The sequence below is a fragment of the Pristis pectinata genome, chromosome 14 (assembly GCF_009764475.1).
Source record: "Pristis pectinata isolate sPriPec2 chromosome 14, sPriPec2.1.pri, whole genome shotgun sequence".
Taxonomy (NCBI): Eukaryota; Metazoa; Chordata; class Chondrichthyes; order Rhinopristiformes; family Pristidae; genus Pristis; species Pristis pectinata.
The window spans coordinates 19654950-19677106 of record NC_067418.1 but is presented as its reverse complement, the minus strand read 5'-3'; the positions used below and the strand labels follow the sequence as shown (position 1 = coordinate 19677106).

Genomic DNA, 22157 nt, shown 5'->3' with positions numbered 1-22157 from the left:
AATTACTGCAGCAAAAAGAACACCATATAGGAATAACGCAACCACATCTGCACCTGCCATGGCTTGAAGCACAGAAATGTGTATCCCCATTAGCGGAGGATTCTTGTTCATTGGGTTAGTGTGTGGTTGCTAAGAGAACATTTGTTATTGAATGCTCATTTTTCCAACTTGTAGATGAAGCAAAACAGTTGTTGAAGCTTAAGCATTCCATTTGTGTTCTGTCATGCAATGCAAGAAATATAAATAACTCTGTAAACAGTTATTTAACACACTGAATGGGCATCACAGACAATGAACAATGATACTACATGGTGAATATGACACTTAATCACAGTTAAAAGAGAAAAAAATCTGTTATGTAATGGGGCACTGAAGTGTCAAATAGGTTTCAGGTACTGGATAGTAAATGAGATAATTAATCATGTCAGGGAATTTTAAGGTGAATGAGGGAAGAGATAACGATGAGTGAAAGAAAAGAAGATATGGCAGCAGGAGAGTTAAGGATATAAACAATCCGAGCTGCCATAAGGCTAACGTTGTCAGGCTGCTTAAATGTTAAGAGAAAAATCAAGTTAGGTCTCTTTGTTTTCCATTACTGACAAAGAATCTTTCATCTGTTTAACTCTGTTTCACTTTCTGCAGAACTGCTCAGTGTTTCAAACTTTTTTTGTATTTATTTCAGTATTTCTATGTTCCTGGCTTCCCTGGATCCAGAAGGCAGAGGTTGTAGGTTTGGGAGAAGTCTTGTCAAATTGCACTGAATGATTAGATGTCAATCAAGTGGACTGCTTTTTCCACAATGAAGTCCATCTTCAAAGGTTGTTAGAGCTGTACTCTTCCGTGCATATGGAGGGTTTTCCATCACACTCTTGTTCTGTGTTGAAAGAATTTGGAAAGTCATTTGCTACAGGACACCGAACCATTGACATGCGCTTTATCAATGTTCTTATTTGCTTAATCCAGTTGAGTTTCTGGTCAATGGTGACACCACCCCCATTCCTAACCCCAGGAAAGATGTTCTTAAATGTCGTAAAGACAGTTAGACTCTCTCCCTCATTGGAACAGTCATTGCCTGGCACTTACATGAAGTGAATGTTACTTGCCATTTATTATTCATGCCTGAATGTTTTCCAGGTCTTGCTACATGCATACATGGGCTGTTTCACTATCTGAAGAATTGAAAATGGAGTCCAGCCTTCCATGATCAATGAGGTACATTGTCACTTTGAACCTTATAAGGAAGGGAAGGTCATTGATGAAACAGCTGGTTGATGTAGGAGGGCTGTGTTGCAGGGAGGAAGAATATTTTGCAGCTGTTTGAAAAGAACATTCAGCTGACCTAAGTTTTACCCCAGTTTTGCCCTGTTCATTGACCCTCACTGTGAATAAGAAACATTTCCAAAATAACGTGAAACAATCTGTGGCCAAATTTAGTCAGAGTTAAATCTACACTTATAAATGCATTTCTACTCACTTATTAATTAAAATAGGGCAGGCAGGGGGAAGGCATTCTGTGTATCTACTGTGCTCAGTCGAAACATTGCTAGATTTTCAGATAGCTGTAAATTCAGAAAGAGTACATGGCTGCCCTGCACCCCTCCCCCACCCACCTTCTCCCATTTGCAAAGTAGCAGTATCCTAACTGTATTGTTAAAGAATGTGTATTTTTGATATTGAAATGGTGCTCTGTATTAGAAAATTCATTTTTTTAGCTTAACATTCCAGACTGCTTCACATCACAAACGTTTATACTGAAGCACAGCAGATTGTCCTGGGTGCATTTCAAATTCATTTAAAATGTTAAATTTTGTTGATAGGAACAATCCCACAGTCAGTTATGTCACAAGCATGAAATGTTCATGACATAACTACTAAGATATGCACCTACATGGCAAGTAGCAGCTGAAATGTGTACTGCCAATACTAACTGCATGGTGTACATATAATCAGTAATGTGCATAACATGCATCTAATTCTTATTAACAGAAGGCAAATGGAGGAAGGTCGATACTGAAATGGATACTGTCTGTGCAATTGTCATCATTGTAAACTGTGTTCTAGACTACTTTACATTTCCATTTGCCTAAATTATTTAAGTAAATCAGATAATTTTACGGTTTTGCAGACTCTGTAGCATTGCTTATTACTTTAAAATAAACAATACAAATATTGCTCTTCTGATTAAAAGTTCTAGTAACTATAAATGTAATTCAACATTACCTGATCAACAATTCAAATCTAGTACGAGAGGGAAAGTGAAGCGGCTAAAGATGGTTGTATGTAGAAGACACAGGAAGAAATGGGAAAACCAGCAGAATTTCCAAGGCATCAATCTGCTAGGGCAGTTCAGATGATAAAGAGAATGGTACAGAAAAGCTGAACTAGTTTTTATAAATCATTAACTAAACACCTGAGATTACAACTGTGTATCACCTTAACAACTCTCGTTCAGCACTTTCAGAAAATGATGCTGCGTTTCTTTTAGCTTGATTGCTTAAGGCAGAAATCTTCAGATGAAAGTTTCCAGTTTGAGCAACTCAAAATAGCCCATATTTTATGACAGTAATGATGGCAAAATGAATGGTACATACTATCATTATTCTATGGAGCTGATGGAAACCTTGGAGTCTTCAAAGTGGTTTAAAGTGAAAATCCTTAAGTTGCTGTCAAAGTGGTTTCAAACAATCAACTGGTTGCTACCTTTTCCAGCACAAATCAAGAGAAATAACCTAACTGGAATGAATTTCAAGTGTTTAAGGAATTATCCCACTATAAAATACTCCTTAAAAAATTCTTTTATTACATAAGGTCTAACTGAGTTTTTATTGGCATACTAAGCCATAATTACTATTCAGCAAACTATTTGGCCCTGTGAATTTTGTGTCTTATAATTTCCTTACATATTTCAAGACACGGGCAATTTCAAAATGAAATGTAAAAGCTTGTATTTATATTTCACATTTTGCTCTGATTGTATGTATGTTCAAATCTTTATTTAGTACATCTTGCTAGGTAGTTAACTTGCTTCTGCTATTGTCTCATCAGTTCTCGCTGCATTACTTGGAAGTAAATGCCTCCACTTCTTCATCCCTTGCAGTAGAATATATGCAAAACAAGTTGACTAACTTTCTAATTGAAACCTTTAACTTGCCAATAACAACACAATATTCCTTTTTCTTCTGTGAGGAAGATATTTTGAAAGATACTATATTTATGCAACTTCAACATATGGTTGATCCCATTTAGCTTAAATTCTAAATAGGAGGATCACAAATATAACATGCAGAAGATATTAAGGGAATTATTTGTCTTTCAGGGAAGGAAGTAGGCCAAGCTTATGCAGTCAGGCTTATAAATAACTCCAGATCCACAGGAATGTGTTCAACTCTTAACTCCCCCATGAAATAGTCTAGTAAGCCACTCAGTTGAATGAAACAGTGACTTTACCAAGAAAACTGTGGTGATTCAAGTGGCTCACCAGCAATTTGAGAGACAATTGGGGATGAGCAATGATTGCAAATATGTACTGCACAGAAAGGAGGCCATTCAGCTTGTTTTGTCCATGCTCCCCCTCACTCACCCACCCAAAAAAAAGATCTATTCAGGTTAATCCAACTTCTAGTTCTCAGTTCGTAGTCTTGCAGCCTGTGCTATTCAAATAATCATTCATAAACATTTCAAATCTGGCCAGTGTTTCTCATCACCATCATTTCAGGCAGGATATCCTGGACTATCCAGAGGTTGCAATAAACAAAAGCTCCTTCAACTCTCTTCAATCATTTCAACAGTTCCTTTAAATCAAAGTCCCCCAGATATTGACCTTACTGCTAAGCAAAGCTTGACCTTCCTGTTCACTCTGTCTGGGTTTCTCAAAGTTTTACTGACCTCAATTAAATCTTCTCTCAGACACCTACATTCCAAGCAAACAATCCTAGATGAACTGATATTTTTCTCATGACTATAATTTTCTCCGTATTATCCTCATAATTCTCATCAGCAACTCCTCCAGTATTATCACATTCTTCCAAGATCCCTCTGTTCTTCTACATTTCTTAGTGTTGCATCATTTATTGTGTATTCACTTGACTATCTTGCCTTTCCTTAATGTTATATTTCACATTTTTCCTTGACTAAATGCATTTGCCACATTTTTTATTTGTTTTCAAATTTGGGTGTTGCTATTAAGACCAGCATTCATTGCTCATCACTAATTGCCCTACAGAAGATGATGGCAAGTTATTTCCTTGCAGTTTTCAGGTGAAGGTACTCTAACAATACTGTTAGGAATGTTTTCCAGAAATTGGACTCAGCAACCATGAAGGATCTACAATATAGCTTCAAGCCAGGATGGTATGTGATCTGGAGGGTAACATGCAGGAAGTGATGATCCCATGCACCTGCAATCTTGTCCTTCTTGATGGTAGAAGTTGCAAGTTTATAAGATGCTAATAGAGTGGCCTAGGCTTGTAACTGCAATGCATTTTGTAGATGGTACATACAGCAATCAGGGTTTCATAAAAAATCATTATCCATGCTTTGATAAATAATTTAAAATTGTATTGAGATGACGTCAATGGTCAATGCATCAAAATGCATTATTGAGAATTTACAGTTATATTAAGCTGGTTCAAATTATATTGAGTTGAAAAATATTCTTGACATTCATTGATTCTTACTTTATTGATTCTTAACATATATCACTCAGTGCAGACATTTACACTCAATGCTGCTTGCATGAAGGAAAACACACGTTTATATCTAAGGATGCACTCGGTTTATTACTTCCAGTGCTTGTGTACATAATATTAATTTTCAAATCTCCCCAAAAAATGGAAGGCAATTTAACTAAAGCCTGTAAAATAGTATTAAAAGTTGAATATGCACCAATAAAATACCACAGCTGTATTGAAGATATTTTAAATTAAATCTAAATATTCAGTTCACACAAAGGAGTTACCCATGTGGATATTTTTTTTGCTTGCTCTCATTTTGAACACTAATTGTTGAACTTCAACTTAACATAAAATGCATATGTAGGAGATATCTATATATACACACAACCTGGATAATCTTGCTAGTGTAATTTTAGTGCACATTGTAAAATCAAACATGGAAATTTGTTATAGGGTGTTGGCACTCCACATTTCTAACAGTCTTAGCTGATCTATTCCTGTTTCCTTTCATCCCCTTATTCCTTTAAACATAGTCTGTAACACTGTGGTCTTCAATTACTGCCAGATCTGCCAGAAAAAACATTGCTAGAATTATCAAATAATATATAAACATCCTGCACAGCTCAAAGTAGCAGTAGCAGAATGAGATAAAAGATTAATGCAAAATTTACTTCATCCTACTCCCACTCTTGTAAGTGGAAAAAACTGCAGATGCTGGAATTCTGAAATAAGGAGAGAAATGCTGAAAAAAGCTCAGGTTAGACAGCATCTGTGGACAGAGAAACAGCATTAACATTTCAGGTCAATCGTAGTTCAATAGACCCTGTGTAAACTTTGGATGAGAAGGATTATATACAAATTAGATCAAATTATCCATTCATGTAGTAGTCTTAACCCATGTGTCAGTTCTGTTTTTGTATTGCTTTATTCCCTTCCATTCAACATTTCTAATTTTCTCATATATATTGATGCAGTAGGGGCTTAGATCATGAATTCCAGTGCAGCATTTCTCAAACTCATAATAAACACAGTTGGAGCAATAGGCAAGAATGACAATTTATTAAACTAGTGCAGTTGCAAGGCAGTAACTGTGGTATGGGATATCCACCTAAACTCTAGACAGTTGAGGAATCAATGTGTTGAATATATTGCGCTAAAGCCGTTAGCAGAAAAAACAATCATTATAGCACAATCCTTCTTTACAGAATGAATAAACAAACAATCTTAAAAGTAAATCCATCACACTGAGCTTTTCTATCAGAAGTATCATTTTTCAATAGAGCAATTTCCTTAATTAAGCAAACTTGTATAACTGTGTAAAGAAGCAAATCTGTAAACCTAAATCAACCAAAATTGGAAACATTAAATGCTTAAAATGAGAGAAATAGCAATCAGTTCAATACAAATTTCAGACTGCGCAAGGGCTCAATAATTAGTTGAGTAGAGTTTTCTACTTTTTTAAAAATCCTTATTGGTTCTCATGGGATCCTTAAATCTATTTATTTCCATCTACCTCTGTGCTGCTTTTCCAATATCTGACCTAATGTTTACAATTTCTCTCAATAAAAGCAGCATTGGTTTTCAATTTTCCACTTCACACATCATTTAAAAAGTACAAACTCACATATACAACAAACTAGAATTCATAAGTTGTCTGGGAAGCATAATTGGGTTTCATATCGACATGTGGTTGTTTTGATGACAGAAATAAGAGTTTGTTTCTTAGCAATGCAGTGCAAAGCAGACCAAGGGCAAACAGTGTTTTTCAGATCAAAGTAAAATGTGCAGGGTGTCACTCTGGACTTGGTATTACAGCCACTGCTTTTTTTAAAAATCTCTATTGATGTTCGAGGTTAGAGCACAGGAAGCATATTTTCAAAGATTACAATTCAAGTTTGTGTAATGGGCAATGAACACCATAGAAAACAGCAACATATTTTAGGTGATATATACAGACTGGTGAAATAAGCACACACAAGGAAGATGCAACTTCACATAAGCAAATGTTAGAAGATGCAATTTGGAAAGAAGAATGAACAGAATATACAACAGCAATTTGTATTTTCATAGTGTCACCTTCATTACCAAGCATCCCAAGATGCCGTCCAGAGTATCAAGAAAACATCTTACAATCAGTCCCATAAGGAGTTAATAGGGAAGATGGCAAAAGTTTGGTCAGTTCCCAAGGAGAAAACAGGAATAGGGAGGGAATTTCAGAATTCAGGGTGTTGGCAAGCAATGCACAACTAGTAGTTATGGAACATCTAAATTCAGGGATGCTCAAGATGCCAAAATTGGAGAACCACAGACATCCAAGAGGAATGTAGAGTTGGCATTCCTAAGGTCACCACAAGGTCAAATAAGAACTGCAAAATGTGGTTCAATTTCAGATAGAGCAGGCATTGAGTACAAAAGGAAGTTAAGGCACACCTGCATAAAACACACTAGGCTTCAGCTGGAGTATTGTCCAATTCTGGGCACCATAGATGAGAAAGGATGTCAAGACCGTAGGCAGGTTGTGGTGATGATGGTTTCAGCAATGATGAACCAATTATGTGCAGTGACAAGAGAATCCAGAATTGCTCACAGCACAGCAGAGAAAATGGTCAAAATTAGAGGGTTTTGAATGAGTAAATAAAAAGAATTTTTTCACACTGATAGGAAAATTTGCAATCAGAGGATACATATTTAAAGTAACTGGCAAAATAACCAGGGAGATGCACAGAATTTCTTTTTTTTTGCAGAACATATTAGGATCTAGAACATACTGTTAATCAGACCAGTGGAAGCAGGTTCAGAAGTAAATTTCAAAAAGAGAATTGTGTGTATACTCAAAAAGCAAAACAATAAATTGCAAGAGTTTTAGGAAGTGTGGGGTAATAAGCCAGATCGATTTTTGTTTAGAAAGCATTGCCGTTGGCACAAATGGATTTTTTTGTGATACATATTCCTAAAATAAACAAAAATAATTTGGGATTTTACTTCCCTATAATTCTCCAATTTTTTTTCTCTTTCTCATTTCCAGAAGTTGGTCCTTAATAACCTGTTAAAAGGCACATTGGCAGCCAATCCGCTAACTTTTGTTGAGCTAACAATCTTCTTTTGAAAATATGTCACTGGATATGTATAAGGAGTGGAAACTCTGACTAAATGCTCCTCTCTCTGTAATTCAGTGGTACCCAGGTCAATTGTAATACCTTCACAGTTGCTCCAAACGATTGAGTGATATGTAAGGTATGCCTCATGTAAGATTTTGAGGCATTATATAGTTTAAAGCAAAGTTGCTTGTATTGCATGCAACTATTTTAGAAATACTAACAAAGTACTGCTTTATGCATCCCTCTTAAAGACTGAGGTAGGTTAATGCGTGGCAAATTTATCGATTTAATTTGGCATAAGTACTACTAAAGCTCCAAAATTAATATATAAGCAGGTGAGATAACACTGGAACTCTCTCCCCCAAGAAAAACTGAAGCAAGATTGTTCACTTTCACTCATCATAAGGTATCCCTTAGAATGCCTGCTCCAGGTATTTTCAAAATTATTTCAACATTTTGACGATATATTATTCTGTTGGCAAATTGTTCTTGAAATCTTATGTATTTATAATATCATAAACAATGTGCTAATCATTTGGCTATGATGTTTCCTTCTCATAAGGTCTATAACATTACCTATTCAATAGGGGTTTACAAATAAAGATGATAATTCAAGAGAGATGCTCAGGGATGAAGGGTTACTAGTGCCAATAGACAAATTAGTAAGAATCAGCATCTACTAAAGACAAGGTAATAAAAGGCAAAAAATATGAGGTGAAGGGAACGATATCTTGCTCAAAATTTATTGTTTGATTATGCAAGACAGAAGGATGACCATTCTGCCTGGACCTGTTCTTTGAAAGTTGTTCAGTTAGTTCCACTCCTCGCTCTTTCTCACTTCCGATTTAAGTACTTATCTCATTCCCATTTGAAAGATATTATTGATTCCACTTCCACCATCTTTTCAACAGCAAACACTTGGTTTTGCTGCAAAACTTGAATATTCTGAATGCAGAGCTGTCTGCCACAGGAAGTCTTTACATTATTCATGATGTGTGGTAACAACTAGATTAAATACTCCATCTAAACCCAAACTAATGTTTGGGCAAGTATAATACAACTTTTTTGCTTCAGTACTGTATGTCTCTCTTTATAAAGCTAAGAATTCCAGGCCTCTTTTTATGAACAATCTTCAAAGTATATACTTATGCTCCCAGGACACTCTGCTCCTGCACTATTCTGTAAAATGGCATTTTTTAAAAATCTCTTCTCATGCTTTCTATTAAATTACTTCAGTTTTCTACATTAAACTTCCAGTTGTATGTAATCTGCAACCTGGCACTTTCAAGAGGTTTGTAGTGTGAATTAGCACAGAAAAAGACCCTTGGCCCACCATGTCCACGGCAACCATCAAGCACCCTAATTTTATTTTGCCTCTTGCATCCCCATCACATTCCAACATTCCAACCAATTCTTTTTACACCCACCTACACTAGGAGCAATTTACAGTAGCCAATTATCCAACCAATCTGCAAGTCCTTGACACATAGGAGGAAACTGGAGCATAAGGAGAAAACCAAGCAGTCAGAGACAGAATGTAAAAATTCCACAGACAGCACCCAAAGTCAGGATCTAACCCACGTCCTGGAGCTGTAAGGCAGCAGTACTAACCATTGAACCACTGTGCTGCCCTTTTCTCGGTTAGTGGTCTTTGGTAGATTAGTAGTCTACATCACAAAGTTTTACCACAATATGGTAAATCCATAAACTTGAATGAGAATTTTGGATGCAATTTCTCTCTTCATATATGATATGGGCTGCTCAACTCATGAATGGAGTCAATTCTTAATGAGAATTGGAGAGATTTGACAGAATATTATGGTATTTCTGAGACTTTGCCACCAATCTGAGTGATAAAATGGTCCTTAACTATACATTAAATTCCTATATGTCGAAAGATGAAGAGAAAGTACCCTTGTAATACACAGTAGAAACCCTTCAGTCAAGCTGAGACGTAGAATTAATTATTGAAGAAATTATATTTGGCCTATTTCAAGACTTCCACAAACCTCTCGCAGTAATTGCCTGATTGACAGCATAAGAAATATCTTGCTTTTATCTAGTGCTTTTAATGAAAAAATTATCCCAAAGCATTTCAGCGAAGCTCAAGGCATTGGAACCTGAAGGCATCACCCCAACAGTGGACTGACTAAATTCAGTGATAATCAAGTTGCCAGAATTGAAGGAGCATGTAGAAATTGAAGAATTCTGGGCTGGGGAAAGGTTACAGAGATAGGAAGGTGAAAGACCATGGAAAGATTTAAAAACAAGGCTGAGAATTTTAAAACTGAGAAATTGCTTAAACTGGAACAAATGTTGGTCAGTGAGACCAGGCTAACAGATGAACAGGACTTAGGGCTGGTTAGAACATGGGGAACACCTCCCTTAACACTGCACACTTGCTTCCAAATAAAGGGTGTAGGCATAGGAACCTATATACACTCAAGCTGTGTGTATTTCTTTGTGGTATACCTGGTAGATTCTTTTTTTAAGTCCTATGCATAACATCTTCCTTACCCCTTTTCCAGTGGGGCAAGCTTCCAGCTCTTGCACTGAACTAGAAAGTCATCTCTGCTGCCATTTTCTACCCTCTCCCATATCACCTCAGATTCCTCCTTTGCCTTCCTCAACTTTTCTATCTCTGTATCAGAGATTGTTTGCAACTAATATCCACTGTAAGCCCAAGGTCTCCTACTACTACCTTGAGTTACACAAAGTCCTTGTTACTTGTGAGGTTTAGGGGTACAGTCTTCCCACTGATATATATTAAAAAAATCACAGCTACCACCAAGGCCATGCAATGACACAAAAGGTATCCATCCATGGATATAAAAATTTATATGCAAGTTTCAGCTTGTCAAAATTGCCAAACTGAAACATATAAACATTCTGCATTCCAGCTCCAACCACAAACCTACCCACTTTCTCAACTTTCAGTGTGCCCAACCCCGACTGTAGACTACTTGGTAGCATACATCAAATGCAATTATCTCATGACAAACAGAATTCACCATATACCACAGGAGACAGCTCTGGAAAACACACTATACAGTATTTAGCCAACACTCCCAGTAATTCATAGCTGACCTAGATCTACCGATATTAAGCAAGTGGATAACAAGGACAGTTCCTCATCAACCAGAAATATTTTCTCTATTTCTCTCTCGACAGATACTGCCTGACCTGCTGAGTATTTCCAGCATTTTCTGCTTTATTTCAGATTTCAAGTATCTGCAGTATCTGCTTTAGAAAGTGAGGAGAAGGGTTTTGGATGATGTCAAGGTTATGAAACATGGCAAAAGGAAGGCTGGCCAGAATTGCTTCAGATAATCAACTCTAGAAATAACTGAGGCATAGCTGAGGGCTTCAGCATCAGGGAAAATCAGGCGATGCTTCGGAAATGGAAATAGATGGTCTTAATGATGGTGTGAATTTGAGGACTGAAGATCATTTTAGGGTCAGTCATGAAACCAATTTCTTGCATACAGGCTGGATGCTTCAGAATATGCAACAGAAATTCAAAATATTAAATCTATGCCAAGATAATTTGGCCTTCTTCCCAAGACTATACAAAAATGCTAAATGCTTTCTGGCACATAACCTAAAATAACAAGAATTTAGTTAAGCATTTTTTAACCATCATCTAATTATTTGATAGTGATTTGTTATTACATAAGTATATTTGCCTAAATCTCATGCACATTGACTCATTATCTGTCATCATAAGTCTGTCAAAAATGAGGTTTGAAAATTCAGTTCATTGCAAACAACATCCTGCGGCTGGAAAAGCAGATAAAAAGGGGAAAAAGGGAATTGCATTATGGTGAAGCCGCTCAGAAACTATGAATAGCAGAAAGTGGACAGACTTCCCAAACAATGATCACACATTTTCTGCACGTTATTCTGTGCTCTTTTTTGCACTACCAATGTTAAAAAGTTAAGAGATCAATTACCACATAGTTTTACCATGCATTCTTCAATTCTGTGTATTTTGCTTCAATGCCAGTAAGATTTAGAAAAGCTTAGTTTTTGGTTTTTCACAACTTCAGGATGTTTTGCAGATGCTCCAATTTGAACTTGTATTTGTGGAACTCATTCCACCATAATTTTAAAAATTTACCCGACTTGACAGTGGTCCTTAATTCAGTTCCCAAGGAATTAATAACATGTGGCATACAGCAAGTGATCAAATACTCTTAATAGGTACATTTTTTTTGTGATCTCCAGGCCCTGTGTCCTCCGGTTTACTGGGCACAGTAAAATAGGCACTCAACGGCTGTAGGCAACTAAAAAGGCCCATTAATTATACAATAAATAAAAGGTTATCTGCTTATTTCTTTTCAAAATCATGTCTCTTCTGAAACTTGTTTGGCCAAGGACAATGATTGTTTAATAAACACACCAATAAGCCAATATTCTTCATTCTATTTACTAGGATCCATGTATACTTAACTGCAGAATTATATAAACTTTATCCTATGCTTATTCTACTTACATTTAAGGAACTTCAATAAATACAGTGTATATTTAGCATTTTTACCAGAGCTATCTTCTTCTTGTTTGTATATAGATATCTATTCAATGACACGAGAAAATCAAAATCTCTAAGTCTACTGATAGACTGCACCTTTAAAACAGAGACCATAACTATTCTACATTGTAACCACCATAGGAGTTAGGCAGTTTACATGTACTGAATAATGGGAACTGTGTACAAGAAACATTAAATTTTAGATCAAGATTATTCAAGTGTATACTTTCCTCTAATTCTGAAGAGTTCAATTAACAGCATTATTTAAACTGCACAAAAAAATTTGACCAATCGTTTTGGATGCAAAGATCCTGCTTTTTAAAGTCGGCTTCTCATATTTGTTCAAGGTTTAAAAACAAAGACACAAAAAGAGATTTTCATTTTTCCTACTGCCTGCTGCAATTGTTAGTTTCAATTCTGGGATGTCTGAAATTATTATCATGTATAATGGATTTCTGACTCTTGATTGAAATATTCTGAATGCAGCAAATATCTGACAAGAAATGTACATTATGAAAACTTAGTATATTTAATCCCAAGAAGTTTATAACTCAAAAATATAGCAATCAAGTTATACTATTTAACAAAAATTATATCACTCAACAAATACATTTTGAAATACTGCTACATAATGTTATTGCTACACGAGCTGCTAGAGGGCAGAAGTCAATGGAATTTCATGGCAATCTCTTTAACGGGTTCAAGGAACCATTCCCACAGTAATGTATAAATATGCCAATCTAAATTAATAACACAAATCTTAGGATAATGTACAAATGACATATTTACAATCAGAGCTTTGAAAGAGCTCATTGTCAATAAGACTAACAATGTTAAAATAGAGAACAGAAGAATGATAGAACAGAAGATATTCTTAGGGATAGGATTTGAGCATTTGGAAAAGCATGGCTTAATTAGGGAGAATCAACATAGCTTTGTGCAGGACAGGTCATGTCTTACTAACTTGATTGAGTTTTTCGAGGAGGTAATGAAGGTGATCGATGAAGGTAGAACTGTGGATGTTGTCAACATGGATTTTAGGAAGGTGTTTGGCAAGGTCCCTCATGGTAGGCTCATCCAGAAGATTAAGATGCATGGGATTGATGATGACTTGGCCATTTGGATTCAGAATTGGCTTGCCCATGGAAGACAGAGGGTAGCAGTCGATGGGACTTATTCTGACTGGAGGTCCATGATTAGTGGTGTTTTGCAGGGATCCCTATTGGGTCCTCTGCTGTTTGTGATACATATAAATGACCTGGATGAAAATGTGAATGGATGGGTTTGTAAGTTCGCAGATGATACAAAGATTGGTGGCATTGTGGATAGTGTAGATGATTGCGAAAGGATATAATGAGATACAGATCAGTTGCAGATATGGGTGGAGAAATGGGAGATGGAGTTTAATCTGGCCAAGTGCGAGGTGTTGCACTTAGGGAGATCAAACGTAAAAGGGACAGTACACCGTCAATGATAAGACCCTTAATAGCATTGACGTACAGAGGGATCTTAGGGTCCAAGTCTATAACTCCCTGAAAGTGGCTGCACAGGTTGATAGGTTGGTAGGGAAAGCACATGACATGCTTTATAAAACTCTGGTTAAACTGCATCTGGAGTATTGCATTCAATTCTGATTGCTCCATTATAGGAAGGATGTGGAGGCTTTGGAGAGGGTGCAAAAGAGGTTTACCAGGATGCTGCCTGTATTAGAGGGCATAATATCTTTAGAAGAGGTATTACCCATAAAATTTCGTTATACGCTGATGATTTACTTTTTATTTCTAATGTTGAGACCTCGTTACCTCCTATGCTTTCTCTACTTTGCTGTTTCAGTCAGTTTTCAGGATACAAATTGAATTTACATAAGAGTGAACTTTTTCCTTTGAATAATCTGATATCACTTGATATTAACCTTCCTTTTAAAATCGTAAAAAATCATTTCACCTATTTAGGCATAACGATTACTAAAAACTATAAACAATTATTTAAAGAAAATTTTCTTACCTTACTGTATTATGTGAAAAGGGTTTTATCAAGTTGACCACCTCTCTCTATATCATTGATTAGCTGAGTTAATTCTATTAAAATGAACATTCTACCTAAATTTATACACCTATTTCAGGCTTTACCTGTTTTTATTCCTAAATCCTTTTTTGATTCTCTTGATTCAATTATATCTTCTTACATATGGAAAAACAAACATCCTCGATTAAATAAAGCTCACCTTCAGAAGGTTAAAAAGAACGGAGGTTTAGCCTCACCTAATTTTAGGTTTTATTACTGGGTAGTCAATATACAAAATCTTACGTTGTGGCTACATTACATTAATCATGAGGATTGTCCAGTATGGGTTTCTTTGGAAGCTAACTCTGTTAAAAAATTTTCTGTTATTTCTTTGCTTGGCTCTTCACTACCTTTATCATTAAACAAACTAACTGATAATCTAGTAGTTAAACATGCTTTGAGGATTTGGTTGCAATTTAGAAAATATTTTGGTTTATTGAGATTTTCTTTATCTAGTCCCATTTTTTCTAATTTTTTTTAAACCTTCTATAACTGATGTAGTCTTTAAAGAGTGGGACAAATTGGGTATTATGTGTTTTCAGGATCTGTTTGTTGGAGGAAATCTTTCTTCGTTTGAACAATTGTCAACCAAATATAGTTCACCTAAAACTCATTTCTTCTGATATTTACAAATTAGAGACTTTCTTCGATCTCAATTACACTCTTTTCCTATGAATCCTGATAAGAACTTACAAGATGTAATTTTTAATTTGAAGCCTTTTTATGATGGCTCAATATCTAATATTTATGACAGGTTATTAGGAATGAGTAAGGTTCCTTTAGATAAAATTAAAAATGCTTGGGAACAAGACTTGCAGATTTCAATTTCTGAGGAGACTTGGAATGAAATTTTTTAATCGGTCAATACTTCAGCATTATGCGCCCGTCACTCTCTCCTTCAATTTAAAGTGGTCTTTGAGCTCACTTGTCTAAAGACAAGCTATCCTGTTTTTATCTGGATGTATCTCCTTATTGTGATAAATGCAATAATGGAGAGGCTTCTTTAATTCACATGTTTTGGACATGTCAGAGTCTTAAAAACTATTGGACAGAGGTGTTTCAAACTTTTTCTGTGCTCTTTAAAATAAATTTTAAACTTAATCCTTAGACTGCATTATTTGGGATTGTTGGAGAAAAAGATAACTTTGGAGGCTTCTAACCGACACATTCTGGCTTTTATTTCTCTTATAGCCAGGAAGGCTGTGTTGCTTAAATGGAAGGAAGTCACTCTGCCTACTCATGCTTAATGGTTACGGGATGTTATGTCATACTTAAATTTAGAGAAGATCCACTGTTCATTTTCTGAATCTAACTTACTTAGATTTTCAAATGCTGTGGGGACCTTTTTTGAGTTAGTTTCAAAACCTTTGATTTGGTGGCTAAGATACAGATATTGTCTGATATTGCCATGTGTCAAGGGTTTTTCCTTGTCCTTTCCTTTATTAAACAGCTTCGGTCTTGGTAGTGGGTTTAGATTTTTTTATAATAAAATTATTCCAATTTATTCGTTATTAATTATCATGTGTGATTATTAATATTGAGTATTGTGATTTCAAGTATGATTTAACACAATGTATTTAGTAGTACTTTTACCCTTTTGATTCTCTGTATCTGTATTTTCTTTGCGGAATTAATAAAAATATTATAAAAAGAAAGAGGGCATAGAACCAGTACATCACTGGACAGGCCACGATGTTGTGCCGATCTTGATGCCATTTATACTAAATGGCCTCCTCGTGTATATCATCCATATCCCTCCATTCCCTTCATATTCATGTGTCTATCAAAAAGCCTCTTAAACTCCACCAAACTGCCTGATTCCACTACTACCCCTGGTAATCTATTCCAAGCATCTACCACTCTCTGTGTAAAAAACTTGCCCCTCACGTCATTTTTAAACTTTCCCCCTCTAACTTTCAAAGCATGTCCTCTGGTTTTTGACATTTGTACCCTGGGGAAAAGATTCTGACTGTCTACCCTACCTATGCCTCTCATAATTTTAAAAACCTCTATCAGTTTCTGACACTCTAGGGAGAACAACCCAAGTTGGTCAACCTTTCCTTATATCTCATACCCTCTAATCCAGGCAGCATCCTGGTAAACCTCTTCTGCACCCTCTCCACAGACTCTAAATCCTTCCCATAATGGGGCAACCAGAATTGAATGCAATACACCAAGTACAGTCTGATTAAAGTTTTATATAGCTGCAGCTTGACTTCCTTACTCTTATACTCAACACACTGTTGGATTCAACTGTTTCAAGTAGTTTTTTTTTAACATGTATAGTGTTTAATACACCTCAAGTGGCTGTATAAGGTATAACTGCTTCTTAGCTTATTGGTTCGTCCATCAGGTGAATACATGTTTTCTCACTGATTGATTTTGCCACAGGTACCTAATAAGTTTTCTGATTGGACTATTGTTATCTAAGGAGTACCTCTTATCTCAGGTATAAAAGGTGTTGTTTTTTGTCAATCACTTGGTCTCTTCCCCCTCTCCCTAGCTCATTTTAGTTCCCTTGTCGCGGCTCATCTTCTAGTAGTAAAGCTAGTGCCATGTGCTCTGTGACTGTTTCTTTGTTTTAAACTTTTCCAATAAAACTTTGTGAAGCACCAAGTTGTTTTCAACTCATTCTTGGACTCCTGGAAGAACCTGCGGATTTGAAAATAACTGGATCCAACAACCCCTACCAATGAAGGCAAGCATGCAATATGCCTTCTTTACCACCTTATCCACTTTCAGTGTACTATGGATCTGGACCCCAAGATCTCTCTATACCCCAATGCCATTAAGGGGCCTACCATCAACTGTAAACTTTCTCCTTTCATTTGACCTCCCAAAGTGTAACACCTCACACTTGCCCAGATTAAATTCCATCTGCCACTTCTCTGCCCGTATCTGTAACTGATCTATATCTCGCTGTATTCTTTGATAGTCCTTTACACTGTCCACAACTCCACCAATCTTGGTGTCAACTGCAAGCTTGCTAATCCACCCATCTACATTTTCATCTAAATCATTGATATGTATCACAAACAACAGAGGTCCCAGCACTGATCCTTGCGGAACACCACTGGTCACGGACCTCCAGCCAGAATAACAGCCTTCTATCCCTACTCTCTGTCCTCTATGGGCAAGCCAGTTCTGAATCTAAACTTGCAATTCACCCCAGATTTCATGCATCTTTATCTTCTGAATCAACCTACCATGAGGGACCTTATAAAATGCCTTACTAAGGTCCACGTAGATAACATCCATTGCCTTACCCTCATCAAGCTTCTTTGTCACCTCCTCAAAAAATTTGATCAAGTTTGTAAGGCGTGACCTGCCCCAGACAAAGCCATGCTGACTGTCCCTAAGCAGGCCAGGCCTTTCCAAATGCGCACAAATCCTATCCTTTAGTATCCTCTCCAATAGCTTCCCTAGTGCTGACATGAGGCTCATTGGCCTTTAGTTACCTGGATTTTCCCTATTTCCCCTCTTGAACAAAGGCACAACATTTGCTACTTTCCAGTCCTCTGCAAAAGATCTTTGTGAGCACACAAAGATCTTTGGCAAAGCCCCAACAATCTCCTCATTTGCTTCTTTCAGTATTCTGGGATATATGCCCTCAGGCCCTGAGGACTTATCCACCTTAATGCTTTTCAGAAGACCCAGTACTACCTTCCCCTTAATCTCAAATTGGCATGTGCTGGGGGAGAGGTTGGACAGGCTTAGCTTGTTTTCTCTGGAGCGGCAGAGGCTAAGAGGAGAACTGATAAAAGTTTATAGGATTATGAGAGGCATAGATAGAGTAGAGAACCGGTATCATTTTCTCAGGGTTGAAATGTCTAATACTCGAGGGCATGCTTTTTAAGGGGGTAAATTCAAAGGAGATGTTTGGCACAGCTTTGTGGGCCGAAGGGCCTGAATTGTGCTGTAGGTTTTCTATGTTTCTATGAGATGTGCAGGGCAAGTTTTTTTTACACAGAGAGTGGTAGGTGCCTGGAATGCGCTGCCAGGGGTGGTAGTGGAGGCAAACAAGATAGAGATGTTTAAGAGGATCTTACATAGGCACATGAATGTGCAGAGAACAGAGGGTTATGGACATTTTGTTGGCAGAAGGGATTAGTTTAGTTGGGTATTTAATTACTAGTTTAATTATTTCAGCGCAACATCATGGACCAAAGAGCATGTTCCTGTGCTGTACAGTTCTGTGTTCTAAGAACCAAATCCAATTACTTAAACTAGTTTGTTAACAAAAGGCCTTGAAGGAATTTCTACTGCTAAGCCTATGTTCTTACTTCATTGTCCAAATAATTTATACACAAATGCAACCAACGTTCACATCCAAGTTCAGTTCCCATGAAAACGCCAGCCCAGGATTATGAAAGAATTGGTGATAATCTCAACACATAAATGCACTGCACTGCTGGCCTGCTACAAACATTTTTCATTAATCAAGATAAGATTCTTGTTCAGTGTTTCCATCCTAAGGAAAGCAATTATTCCACATTATATGTCAGTACAGGTTGTGGTTGCTCTTCCTTATTTGATATCTGTGGGCTGAGGTATTTTAATTGAATGTCTGTGGTATGAGAAAAGCCTTTCACTAAAATTATAGGCTCTAGAATTTAATATGCAATTTCCACTATTTAAGTGTGAAACCAGATGATGACAATGACATGTACTTATATCTTAATTAAAATGTTGCAAGTGAACCTTGAGCTATTGTGGGATATTCAGGAAAGGGTCCAGGCATGGGTGGGGGCACAGGGGAAGGGGGCAGAGCAGAAGCTCCATTGAAAAGATTAGCTTCCAAAAAGGAAGATTTGGAAATGAAGATTTCAATTTTAATCCATTATGCCCCTTCACTTTTCTTTCTTTTAAAACTTAAAGTCCCCCTATTAATATGTTGATACCTCCTTTCATTTAGGCAACTTATGCTTCTTGATTGTATTCTATATTAAACAAATATAAAGCTATTGCTGCTGTTGTCATTGCATTGGGAACTGACAGCTGGCATCAGACTGTGAGGGCAGGAATGCCGACTAAATAGGATGTGGTCCAGGACAACACAAGGCCATCTGGTACCCATGTAGGTGAATAACCTGATTAAACTCACCAACAAAGCTTGAATATCTAGAATAGTTCCCTGACTGAGATAGAAGGAAAAATGGTGTCCATGAAACTGAAGAATAACAAGGAGTTAATACTTTCAGTAAAGGAGTAGTGAGGAAATTGACAAAGAAAAGCAGGGAAAGGAAAATGTTGTATGGAAGCATCTATGAACTCAGATCTATGTGGCTGGAGCAAGTTATTTACATGTGTAGATTTTAAAAATTATTCCATAAAGTAATCTGGCAATATAAATGGCAAAATCAAAAAAAATTAAAATATTTCCTTTCATTGGGAAAAATCAGGATTTATACTGAAACAGGTTTGATTTAAACTGCTAGGAAATCAATGGACTAAAAAGAGCCCTTTAGAATTACAAACATATGGTACCCTTCACACATCCAAACTATTGGTGTAAATTACAGACTTGACACCAAAACATTTAGTCCATGCAATGGAATAAAGGCAAGAAAAACCGATTTAGATCTTTGCATGCTAGTTATTTGCTGCAAAATACTTAACAGGTTACCTTGTAAAGGTTAGAACATATCAAACATGAAACTCATATACATCAAATATGTCAAATGGAACAGAAATTAAAACAACTTTGATTTTTAAAAATGTCTTTGTCGTACATTGATTTGTTTTTAAGTAACTGCAGTTTGAATATCCATAAATACATTTTTGTACTTACTATTCAGCGAGGAATCTGGTAATCCCAATTTTACTATGCTCTTCCTTATATTCTAGTAGTTGACTCACTGCATCCTCAATGTAAGTTAAAACATGGGTCTGGCCTGAAAATAAAGATATCAATAGCAAATCAAACTTACCCTTCATATTCAATACTTGAAGTTACAAAATAGTTTTTGATTACTGCAAGATGATTCCATTTTGCTTCATACCCCAGTTATTCTTCACAGAGATTATACAGATTAGCCATACACAAACTGATAAATTATTGTGGTTATCATGAATTAAATGCAACTGGCAAAGATACATTAAAATAAGAACAGCAATACTCCATGACGTGATGATAGAACTAGTGAAATATCTCTGATAACAATATCCCCTTAAATTCCAGTTCATATTTACCAGTACGTTTATAAATTTAAATAATATTTCTAATTTCTAGTTATGTATAGAAGAGCCATACCATTCAACTCAGTACAATGGAATGACAGAGGGGAAAAATTGAAAATACTGAAATTAGCACTGAAAATTCTGCAAATGCACAAGTCAGAAAGCAAGTCAAGGATGGACATTAAACTACAGTGTGAAGAAATGAAGGCCAATGAAAAGAGACCATTTTGCATAGAGATTGATTAATGTTTAGCATTATAAAACAGAATTATAATAACTTTTGTTGGAAAATACATTTCCTGTATTCAGATAAGGAAACATTTGAATCAGTCTTAGGGGCACACGTTCCACATTGAACTCTCCCTTGGCAAGATGAGTGGGTTTATTTGTTGAAACTGTGAAGGCTGACCACAGGTCATCCAGATTAACTGAGACAAGTGTAAGGGTTTAGAATAACCTGCTCCATAGAGGCGAGTCAGTGATTTTGACACTTTAGTGAGTAACTGTATCAGAAAAAAACTTTTAAATTGTAAGTCCAGTCTTCTGTGAGCCCATGAAACATGGGAGCTGAAGGAATGTGGGAGTTGCCAGATCCAGGTAAGTGTTTTTGCTGTACATCTCAACAGGCCAAGAAGAGCTGATGTGATTTCCACCCTCAGACCCCCAGGAAAACCTGCTGTGGTTTCCCCAACACTACTTGCAACTGCTATGATAGAAGATAGAATAATACAGCACAAGAACAGGCCCTTCAGCTCACAGCACCTGTGCTGACCATGATGCCAATCTAGACTAATCCCATCTGCCTGCATATGGTCTATATCTCTCCAATCCCTGCTTGTTTACGTGCCTTTCTAAACATTCCTTAAACATTGAGATTGTATCTGCTTCCACAACCTCTGCTGACAGCATGTTCCAGGCACTTGCACTCTGTGTAAAAAAAAAACCTGCCTTGTAAATCTCCATTAAACTTTCCCCCTCTAACCTTAAAGCTATGCCCTCTTGTATTTGACATTTCCACCCTGGGAAAAAGACTCTGACCATCTAATCAATCTATACCTCTCATAGTTTTATATACTTCTATCAGGTCACCCCTCAGCCTCCACCGCTCTAGAGAAAACAATCCAAGTCCGAACTACTCCTTTTAGCTAAAACTCTCTAATCCAGGCAACGTCCTGGTGAACCTCTTCAGCACCTTCTCCAAAGCCTCCACATTCTTCCTGTAATGCAATAACCAGAACTGCACACAACACTCCAAATGAGGGCTAACCAAAGTTTTAGACAACTGCAACGTGATTTCCTGACTTTTATACCCAACAATCCAACTAATAAACGAGAGTATGCCACATGTCTTTTTTAGCACCCTATTTACTTGTGTTCCCACTTTCAGCAAGCTATGAACTTGTACCCCAAGATCCCTCTGTACTTCAATACTCCTACTGGTCCTGACCTTATTCTTCTTCTTCTTCTTCTCACACTCACCATCCACCACAATTTCCAGAGACTCACTGCAATCATCCAACCCTCCACAGAATCGCCAGGTCTTCTGCTCCCCCACCCACACATCCATCCATCCACAAATTCCAATGCCATTTCCTCATCTATATCCAGGAT

The 22157-nt window shown here is 36.8% G+C and overlaps 1 protein-coding gene across 1 annotated transcript in view; it reads right to left on the bottom strand.

Moving 5' to 3' along the window:
• cstpp1 (centriolar satellite-associated tubulin polyglutamylase complex regulator 1) overlaps positions 1 to 22157 on the bottom strand; it is a 210860-nt gene that overhangs the window by 146475 nt on the left and 42228 nt on the right. Inside the window, exon 2 of the mRNA XM_052029624.1 lies at positions 20158 to 20260. Within this exon, the coding sequence (XP_051885584.1) occupies positions 20158 to 20260 (103 nt within the window). The remainder of the gene's footprint in view (positions 1 to 20157; positions 20261 to 22157) is intronic.